The 10,807-nt window shown below is 52.7% G+C and overlaps 2 protein-coding genes across 4 annotated transcripts in view; one reads left to right on the top strand and one right to left on the bottom strand.

The window, feature by feature from the left end:
* Positions 1–229: 229 nt before the first annotated feature.
* SLC39A1 (solute carrier family 39 member 1) lies at positions 230–8,162 on the bottom strand. Its single transcript, XM_077463906.1, is given in 5 exon segments — positions 230–5,220; positions 5,347–5,477; positions 5,598–5,788; positions 7,996–8,050; positions 8,053–8,162. Coding segments are annotated over 5 exon segments (1,065 nt in total). The 5' UTR covers positions 8,105–8,162; the 3' UTR covers positions 230–4,584.
* Positions 7,752–10,807, top strand: part of TDRKH (tudor and KH domain containing) — a 20,678-nt gene continuing 17,622 nt past the window's right edge. For 2 of the 3 annotated variants that reach the window (XM_077463905.1, XM_077463903.1), the window contains exon 1: positions 7,752–7,857. The gene's annotated coding sequence lies outside the window, so the exon portion shown is untranslated. Of the gene's footprint in view, positions 7,858–8,105; positions 8,196–10,807 lie in introns of those variants that run through there. The other variant, XM_077463904.1, reaches the window with a different exon arrangement.

The following is a 10,807-nucleotide window of genomic DNA, read 5'->3' as shown; positions in this document are numbered from 1 at the left end:
CCATCATGGCTGCTGCCTCCATCTTCATTCCCCTAATTCCTTGTACTTGGAGTAGTCATGTGACGGCACAGCACCGGCTCTAAGTACAAGGAATTAGGGGAATGAAGATGGAGGCAGCAGCCATGATGGGTTGGAGGCTTCATCCTCCAGTAGAGTAGTCCTGTGACAGCACAGCTCCAAGTACAGGAAAGTATGGGAAAGAAGATGGCCATGATGGGTTGGAGGCTTCATCCTCTAATAGAGTAGTCATGTGACGGCACAGCACCGGCTCTACTAGAGGATGAAGCCTCCAACCCATCATGGCCATCTTCTTTCCCATACTTTCCTGTACTTGGAGCTGTGCTGTCACAGGACTACTCTACTGGAGGATGAAGCCTCCAACCCATCATGGCCATCTTCTTTCCCGTACTTTCCTGTACTTGGAGCTGTGCCGTCACATGACTACTCTACTGGAGGATGAAGCCTCCAACCCATCATGGCCATCTTCTTTCCCGTACTTTCCTGTACTTGGAGCTGTGCTGTCACAGGACTACTTTACTGGAGGATGAAGCCTCCAACCCATCATGGCTGCTGCCTCCATCTTCTTTACTGTAACTCCTTGTAATTGTGCCATCACATGACTACCTTGTAGGAGGATGAAGCCACCGGTTCATCATGGCTGCCTCCATAGTGTGGCGAGTTGTAGACTTGTGACACCCCAGTTAACTTTGTTCTCCATACCTGAAGAACCTGATATTTCCAAAGGTTCCAATCGGTCAGTAGAGCGAGGTGAAGGTATCAAGGGTTCATAGTAGGATTTTCAAGATGGGTGGCCAAAAAGGGACAGAAGCTTTAAAAAGTTTGGTGCCCAACTTTATATATTTTTTTTTTTAGGCTTGCTGGCGACTTAACTCCTGAGGTCCCTCCAGGTTGGATAAAACCGAAAAGTCAAAACACGGTGAAATTGTTCCAATGTCTGTTTTACAGAATTGTTTTTTTTTTAAGCCAAATCCTCATCATCTGGCACAATTTCAGTGGACCACCATCCAAAATGGTTCACTTTTTCTTTAAAGGAGAAACAGCCAACGCCATTTTGAAGGGCTAAGAAAAAAAGGAAACTTCTGATTACAGTCCAGAATTAAACTCGGTTTGGGTCTTTAGATGGTTGTGGAGCCCTGGTGGCTCTGCTCATGGGTTAGTCCTTTTCTTTGACCATCAAGGATCGGGAAAGGGGGATGAGATGGAAACGTTATGTCTGTAGCCCATCGTAGATCTTGATAAACAAGATGGTGGTGATGACTGAGAAGCTCCGTAGCATCACCACAACCTTGCCGATGAGCTGATTGCCAGAACTCGTGAGGCAGGATCTCCAAGAAGTTAGTATACAAGAAGGTGCTGGTGGTGATGCCCTCTAGGGCACTGTGAGTCAGCTGGTGAAAGGGGTCAGAGGATTATTGCAGGACCACCCCAAGGCTGATGCTTAGGAGTGGTCATGAAGGGAAAGAGCAGAAGGCAGCATAGGATGACCCAACGATGTATGTAGCCCTGGCTCAGCTTCAAGGTCAAGCTAAAGGAGATGATACACTTGTGGTTGGGGAGCCATGGTGGGTCTGCTCATGGGTTGGTCCTTTTCTTTGGCCATCAAGGATCGGGAAAGGGAGATGAGATATAAACGTTATGTCTTGTGGTTGAGGAGCCATGGTGGGTCTGCTCATGGGTTGGTCCTTTTCTTTGGCCATCAAGGATCGGGAAAGGGAGATGAGATATAAAAGTTATGTCTTGTGGTTGAGGAGCCATGGTGGCTCTGCTCATAGATTAGTCCTTTTCTTTGGCCATCAAGGATCGGGAAAGGGAGATGAGATATAAACGTTATGTCTTGTGGTTGAGGAGCCATGGTGGGTCTGCTCATGGATTAGTCCTTTTCTTTGGCCATCAAGGATCGGGAAAGGGAGAGGAGATATAAACGTTATGTCTTGTGGTTGAGGAGCCATGGTGGGTCTGCTCATGGGTTGGTCCTTTTCTTTGGCCATCAAGGATCGGGAAAGGGAGAGGAGATATAAACGTTATGTCTTGTGGTTGAGGAGCCATGGTGGGTCTGCTCATGGATTAGTCCTTTTCTTTGGCCATCAAGGATCGAGAAAGGGAGAGGAGATATAAACGTTATGTCTTGTGGTTGAGGAGCCATGGTGGGTCTGCTCATGGGTTGGTCCTCTTTTTTTGACTATCAGGCTTCAGGAAAGGGGGATGAGATGGAAACGTTCTGTCTATAGCAGATTCCTAGATCTTGATAAACAAGATAGTGGTGATGACGGAGACGCTCCACAGCATCACCACAACCTTACTGATGCTCTGGTCGCCAGAACTCGCGAGGCAGGATTTCCAAAACGTTAGTATACAAAAGGTGCTGGTGGTGGTGCCCTCCAGGGCACTACGAGTCAGGTGGTGAAAGAGGTCAGAGGACTTTGTCTGGACCACCCCAAGGCCGATGGGCAGATGAGTCATGAAGGAGAAGAGCAGGAGGAAGCGTTGGATGACACAAGGCCTTAGGTGGCCCTGGCTCAACTTCAAGGTCAAGCTGAAAAAGATACACTTGTGGATGGGGATCCCTGGTGGGTCTGCTCACGAGTCGGTCCTTTTCTGTGACCATCATTCGGCCATCTTTGCCATCAGTGTTCATGGAAGGGGGAAGGGTAAGTTGGAAATGTCCGGTATAAAACCTATCCTAGATCTTGATAAGATGGCGGTGATGATCAAGGTGCTGAAAAGCATCACTACAACCTTGCCAATGTTCATGAAGTAGGATCTCCAAGAAGGTAATGTACATGGAGGTGTTGGTGGTGATGCCCTCCAGGACATTGGGAATCAGCTGGTGAAATGGGTCAGGAGGACTTCATCAGGGCCACCAAAAGGCCGGATGCCCAGAGGGGTCGTGAAGGAGAAGAGCAGAAGGCAGCGTTGGATGACCCAAGGACATAGGTGGCGCTGGCACAGCTTCAAAGTCAAGCTGAAGGAGATACACTTGTAGATGGGGATCCCTGGTGGGTCTGCTCATGAGTCGGTCTTTTTCTGTGATCATCGTTCAGCCCAGTGATTCTCAACCAGGGTTCCCGTGGAACTCTAGGGTTCCTCCAGAGGTTGTAGGGGTTCCTTCAGCATTGGGCAATTTTTGCATCTTAGATAAGTTCCCACCGACACCATTGATCTTTTTAGCTATCTGTAAGGAGGTAATTCTTCCCAATGACCACAAGTCTAAGGACCATTCTTCCCAATGACCACAAGTCTAAGGACCATTCTTCCCAATGACCACAAGTCTAAGGACCATTCTTCCCAATGACCACAAGTCTAAGGACCATTCTTCCCAATGACCACAAGTCTAAGGACCATTCTTCCCAATGACCACAAGTCTAAGGACCATTCTTCCCACTGACCACAAGTCTAAGGACCATTCTTCCCACTGACCACAAGTCTAAGGACCATTCTTCCCACTGACCACAAGTCTAAGGACCATTCTTCCCATTGACCACAAGTCTAAGGACCATTCTTCCCATTGACCACAAGTCTAAGGACCATTCTTCCCATTGACCACAAGTCTGAGGACCATTCTTCCCAATGACCACAAGTGTGAGGACCATTCTTCCCAATGACCACAAGTCTAAGGACCATTCTTCCCAATGACCACAAGTCTAAGGACCATTCTTCCCAATGACCACAAGTCTAAGGACCATTCTTCCCAATGACCACAAGTCTAAGGACCATTCTTCCCATTGACCACAAGTCTAAGGACCATTCTTCCCATTGACCACAAGTCTAAGGACCATTCTTCCCATTGACCACAAGTCTAAGGACCATTCTTCCCATTGACCACAAGTCTAAGGACCATTCTTCCCATTGACCACAAGTCTAAGGACCATTCTTCCTACTGACCACAAGTCTAAGGACCATTCTTCCCAATGACCACAAGTGTGAGGACCATTCTTCCCATTGACCACAAGTCTAAGGACCATTCTTCCTACTGACCACAAGTCTAAGGACCATTCTTCCCAATGACCACAAGTGTGAGGACCATTCTTCCCAATGACCACAAGTCTAAGGACCATTCTTCCCATTGACCACAAGTCTAAGGACCATTCTTCCCATTGACCACAAGTCTAAGGACCATTCTTCCCATTGACCACAAGTCTAAGGACCATTCTTCCCATTGACCACAAGTCTAAGGACCATTCTTCCCAATGACCACAAGTCTAAGGACCATTCTTCCCATTGACCACAAGTCTAAGGACCATTCTTCCCATTGACCACAAGTCTAAGGACCATTCTTCCCAATGACCACAAGTCTAAGGACCATTCTTCCCAATGACCACAAGTCTAAGGACCATTCTTCCCAATGACCACAAGTCTAAGGACCATTCTTCCCATTGACCATCACACTAATGTATCATGAGTTGTAGATTTAAAATGTTTAGAAGGGGTTCCCCCGAGACTGGAGAACTATTTCAAGGGTTCCTCTGTGTTGAAAAGGTTGAGAAAGGCCGGTTCAGCCACCTTTGCCATCGGTGTTCCGGAAGGGGGAAGGAGAAGATGGAAATGTCCTGTATATAAGCCATCCTAGATCTTGATAAACAAGATGGCGGTGATAACCGAGAAGCCGCACAGCATCACCACGACCTTGCCGATGCGCTGGTCGCCGGAACTCAGTTCGTGAGGCAGGATCTCCAGGAAGGTGATGTACAAAAAGGTGCCGGTGGCGATGCCCTCCAGGACGCTGCGAGCCAGCTGGTGCAAGGGGTCGGAGGACTCCGTCAGGGCCACCCCGATGCCGATGCCCAGAGGGGTCATGAAGGAGAAGAGCAGGAGGCAGCCCAGGACGACCCGAGGACGTAGGCGGCCCTGGCTCAGCTTCAAGGTCAAGCTGAAGGAGATGATGCACTTGTGGATGAGGAGGGCCAGGCAGATCTCCAGGACCTTCCCGCTCTCCCGCAGGAGGCCGACCGCCAGACCCTCCAGAACGGAGTGCAGGGAGAGCGACACGACCAGGATGACCGCCCGCACCGCCGAGTGCGCGTTGACGTCCACGTGTACGTGCGGCTGGTCCGGGCCGGGGTGGCGGACCTCCGAGGCCAGGAGGGAGTGGGTCTCTTCTGATGGGCCCGGCTGGTCCTTGTAGCTCAACACGATTTGCTCCAAAACCAGAACCAGGAAGAACCCCATGGCCAAGATGAACTCCTGCAGAGGGAACTGGAGCTGCCGGGGCAAAAAAAAATAGGCGGAAATCTGGATTAGACCGCTTTGTACACAGGAAGCTAAACTACAAGCCACGCCCCCATTGGAAGGGGGGGGCCTTGGGACGGATAGGAGCGCCAAACTCACCGTAATATTTAACTTGCCGAGCGCCTCATTGATGCCGGAGAGGTAGTCGGGTAGAAGGTCCAGCAGGCAGGTCGCCAGGAAGACGCCGCCGGCAAAACAGCTGATGAGGCTCAGCGCTCTGCGACGGGCACCTGCGGACAGATCGGAAGTTCAGAGGTTGAAATGAGACCGCCATGGCTGCCCGGGGCATAAGTGTAGGGGGTTGTTCATGCCCCCCACCCCCACCCCCCCCCCCCGGCCCCGTTTCTTACCCAGGATGTCGGTGCTCCCTTGGCGGCGCAGCAGGAAGAGGGGGATGAGGCCGCTGATGAGGGTCAGGAGGAGTAAGGTGACCAGAGAGCCGATCTTCACCTCCAGGTCGGTGACGCCGGCGGGGGGCGCGGCCTCCAGGCCCGGCCTCCACACCAGCCTGGCCAGGTCTCCTTCCATTGTGGCACCAGTGCTGGGGAGAGGACCACACAATAAGCATCAGATGTCACCAAAAACAGTCACCGGGGTGTTGGGGGGGATGGGAGATAGAAAAAGAGTATGGGGGAGGAAGGGGGGGGTAATGGGGCATTGGGGGGCAGTATGCCTGAAGGAGGAGGAGAGGTGAAGAGGGTTAAATGGGGGCAGTGAGTATTAAGAGAAGGAAGGGCAAAAGGTATGGGGTAGGCAGAGGAGCTGATCTGTGTGTGTGTGGGGGGGGGGGGCTTATAGGGGGTAAAAAGAGGGCTGTATAAGGCAGTAGGAGGCATGGGGGGGGGTGGGGGTTGTGGCAATGAAGGGTATTAAGAAGGCAGAATGAATAGGAGTGGGTAGGAGAAATGGGGGAGGGGTGATTGGGGTAAGAAGAGGGCAGTATATATAGGAGCAGGTAGGAGGAATGGGGGAGGATTAAGGAGAGGGCAGTATATATAGAAGTGGGTAAGTGAAATGGGGGAGGGGTAATCGGGGTAAGAAGAGGGCAGTATATATAGGAGTGGGTAGGAGGAATGGGGGAGGGGTAATTGGGGTAGGAAGAGGGCAGTATGTATAGGAGCGGGTAGGAGGAATGGGGGAGGGGTAATTGGGGTAGGAAGAGGGCAGTATTTATAGGAGCGGGTAGGAGGAATGGGGGAGGGGTAATTGGGGTAGGAAGAGGGCAGTATTTATAGGAGCGGGTAGGAGGAATGGGGGAGGGGTAATTGGGGTAGGAAGAGGGCAGTATTTATAGGAGCGGGTAGGAGGAATGGGGGAGGGGTATTTGGGGTAGGAAGAGGGTAGTATTTATAGGAGCGGGTAGGAGGAATGGGGGAGGGGTAATTGGGGTAGGAAGAGGGCAGTATTTATAGGAGCGGGTAGGGGGAATGGGGGAGGGGTAATTGGGGTAAGATGAGGGCAGTATATATAGGAGTGGGTAGGAGGAATGGGGGAGGGGTAATTGGGGTAGGAAGAGGGCAGTATGTATAGGAGTGGGTAGGAGGAATGGGGGAGGGGTAATTGGGGTAGGAAGAGGGCAGTATGTATAGGAGCGGGTAGGAGGAATGGGGGTAGGAAGAGGGCAGTATGTATAGGAGCGGGAAGGAGGAATAGGGGAGGGGTAACTGGGGTAGGAAGAGGGCAGTATATATAGGAGTGGGTAGGAGGAATGGGGAGGGGTAATTGAGGTAAGAAGAGGGCAGTATGTATAGGAGTGGGTAGGAGGAATGGGGGAGGGGTAACTGGGGTAAGAAGAGGGCAGTATGTATAGGAGTGGGTAGGAGGAATGGAAGAGGGGTCATTGGGGTAAGAAAAAGGCAGTATGTATAGGTGGTGTGTACTGTTACTCACTGCTATTCTCTCCCTGTCCCGCTTTGAGGCCCCCTAGAGGCTGTCCTGTCTCCTGCCTGAGCTCAGGGCTGATATCTGACCCTCCGCCCCCTTCCTGGGGCAATACTCCAGGCTCTCTGCCGTGTCCCCTGGACAGTATTGGGAGGTCTATTCTCAGGCAGGACATTGGACAGCAGGGGGGTATGTTCTCAGGCAGGACACTGGACAGCCCCTGGGGGGGTATGTTCTCAGGCAGGACACTGGACTGCCCCGGGGGTATATTCTCAGGCAGGACACTGGACTGCCCGGGGGGGGGGGGGGGGGTATGTTCTCAGGCAGGACACTGGACTGGCCAGGGGGGGGGGTATGTTCTCAGGCAGGACACTGGACAGGCAGGACACTGGACTGCCCCGGGGGGTATGTTCTCAGGCAGGACACTGGACTGCCCCTGGGGGTATGTTCTCAGGCAGGACACTGGACTGCCCCGGGGGGTATGTTCTCAGGCAGGACACTGGACTGCCCCTGGGGGAGTCCTCACAGGATGACAGGAAGAGAATACCAGTGACTAACCCTCCTCTGTTTATACTCAGTCTGTCTAATTAGAACAGTAACCATGGTAACCATGGCCGAACCCCGCCCACCAGGCCCAGGTCTCCGGAAAAATGGCCGCCGGAGGCCAATCCTAAACAACTACTAATACCCGGCGGCCAGAGGGGTAAATACAGGACCGACCCGGGGCAGGTGAGTGTCCTGATGGCTGGAGAGGGAGGGGCGGGGCTTATAGGGGGATGAGTAGAGGAGGCGGGGTATATAGGGGGAGGGTGGGGTGAGGGGCGCTAGTTATGGGGTATGAGAGGGGGTAATATACTCGGTACTTACTCCGGAGTGTTCAGCGCTGACGGCCCGGACACACACAACTCTCTCCCCGGGTTCTCTTTGGCTCCTCCTCCCTCCTGTCCGCAGAGCGCATGTTCTGTGTGGCCGCCATCTTGGTACACCCGGAAGTGGGCGGTACAGAGCTTTTAAATAGCCGGGAGAATCCCCCAGCCGGGTTCAGTCTTCTGTAGCTGTCCCGGCGGGTGAGTTTCTGTCAGACGTCATAGGATCCCGGTGTATTACTACTGGGGGAGGGGATGGTCTGCCTACTTACCTATGCTGGAGATGATGTGACCTTAGTATAGGACCCCCCCCATGTATACTGAGGGGGTCTCATGTGACCCTAGTATAGGACCCCCCCATGTATATTGAGGGGGTGTCATGTGACCCTAGTATAGGACCCCCCCATGTATACTGAGGGGGGTGTCATGTGACCCTAGTATAGGACCCCCCATGTATACTGAGGGGGGTCTCATGTGACCCTAGTATAGGCCCCCTCCATGTATACTGAGGGGGGTGTCATGTGACCCTAGTATAGGACCCCCCATGTATACTGAGGGGGGTCTCATGTGACCCTAGTATAGGACCCCCCCATGTATACTGAGGGGGGTGTCATGTGACCCTAGTATAGGACCCCCCATGTATACTGAGGGGGGTCTCATGTGACCCTAGTATAGGACCCCCCATGTATACTGAGGGGGTCTCATGTGACCCTAGTATAGGACCCCCATGTATACTGAGGGGGGTGTCATGTGACCCTAGTATAGGACCCCCATGTATACTGAGGGGGGTGTCATGTGACCCTAGTATAGGACCCCCATGTATACTGAGGGGGTCTCATGTGACCCTAGTATAGGACCCCCATGTATACTGAGGGGGGTGTCATGTGACCCTAGTATAGGACCCCCATGTATACTGAGGGGGTCTCATGTGAGCCTAGTATAGGACCCCCCATGTATACTGAGGGGGTCTCATGTGACCCTAGTATAGGACCCCCCCATGTATACTGAGGGGGTCTCATGTGACCCTAGTATAGGACCCCCATGTATACTGAGGGGGTCTCATGTGACCCTAGTATAGGACCCCCCCATGTATACTGAGGGGGTCTCATGTGACCCTAGTATAGGACCCCCATGTATACTGAGGGGGTCTCATGTGAGCCTAGTATAGGACCCTCCATGTATACTGAGGGGGGTGTCATGTGACCCTAGTATAGGACCCCATGTATACTGAGGGGGTCTCATGTGAGCCTAGTATAGGACCCCCCATGTATACTGAGGGGGGGTCTCATGTGACCCTAGTATAGGACCCCCCATGTATACTGAGGGGGTCTCATGTGACCCTAGTATAGGACCCCCCATGTATACTGAGGGGGGTGTCATGTGACCCTAGTATAGGACCCCCATGTATACTGAGGGGGTCTCATGTGAGCCTAGTATAGGACCCCCCATGTATACTGAGGGGGGTCTCATGTGACCCTAGTATAGGACCCCCCAATGTATACTGAGGGGGGGACTCGTGTGACCCTAGTATAGGACCCCCATGTATACTGAGGGGGGGGGTTCATGTGACCCTAGTATAGGACCCTCCATGTATACTGAGGGGGTCTCATGTGACCCTAGTATAGGACCCCCATGTATACTGAGGGGGTCTCATGTGACCCTAGTATAGGACCCCCATGTATACTGAGGGGGGGGTTCATGTGACCCTAGTATAGGACCCCCCCATGTATACTGAGGGGGTCTCATGTGACCCTAGTATAGGACCCCCCATGTATACTGAGGGGGTCTCATGTGACCCTAGTATAGGACCCCCCATGTATACTGAGGGGGTCTCATGTGACCCTAGTATAGGACCCCCCATGTATACTGAGGGGGGGTCTCGTGTGACCCTAGTATAGGACCCCCATGTATACTGAGGGGGGGGGGTTCATGTGACCCTAGTATAGGACCCCCCCATGTATACTGAGGGGGGGTTCATGTGACCCTAGTATAGGACCCCCCATGTATACTGAGGGGGGTGTCATGTGACCCTAGTATAGGACCCCCATGTATACTGAGGGGGTCTCATGTGACCCTAGTATAGGACCCCCCATGTATACTGAGGGGGGTCTCATGTGACCCTAGTATAGGACCCCCCATGTATACTGAGGGGTGTCATGTGACCCTAGTATAGGACCCCCATGTATACTGGGGGGGGGGGTTTATGTGACCCTAGTATAGGACCCCCCATGTATACTGAGGGGGTCTCATGTGACCCTAGTATAGGACCCCCCCATGTATACTGAGGGGGTCTCATGTGACCCTAGTATAGGACCCCCATGTATACTGAGGGGGGTGTCATGTGACCCTAGTATAGGACCCCCATGTATACTGAGGGGGTCTCATGTGACCCTAGTATAGGACCCCCCCATGTATACTGAGGGGGGTCTCATGTGACCCTAGTATAGGACCCCCTATGTATACTGAGGGGTGTCATGTGACCCTAGTATAGGACCCCCCATGTATACTGAGGGGGTCTCATGTGACCCTAGTATAGGACCCCCCATGTATACTGAGGGGGGGTCTCATGTGACCCTAGTATAGGACCCCCCATGTATACTGAGGGGGTCTCATGTGACCCTAGTATAGGACCCCCCATGTATACTGAGGGGGTCTCATGTGACCCTAGTATAGGACCCCCCATGTATACTGAGGGGGTCTCATGTGACCCTAGTATAGGACCCCCCATGTATACTGAGGGGGGGTCTCATGTGACCCTAGTATAGGACCCCCATGTATACTGAGGGGGGGGGGGGTTCATGTGACCCTAGTAT

Source organism: Lithobates pipiens, unplaced genomic scaffold (genome assembly GCF_037356315.1).
Source record: "Lithobates pipiens isolate NorthernLeopardFrog02 unplaced genomic scaffold, aLitPip1_a1.2 Scaffold_30, whole genome shotgun sequence".
Classification (NCBI taxonomy): domain Eukaryota; kingdom Metazoa; phylum Chordata; class Amphibia; order Anura; family Ranidae; genus Lithobates; species Lithobates pipiens.
Note: the sequence above shows the minus strand (reverse complement) of the source record. Positions and strands in the feature narration are given on the sequence as shown.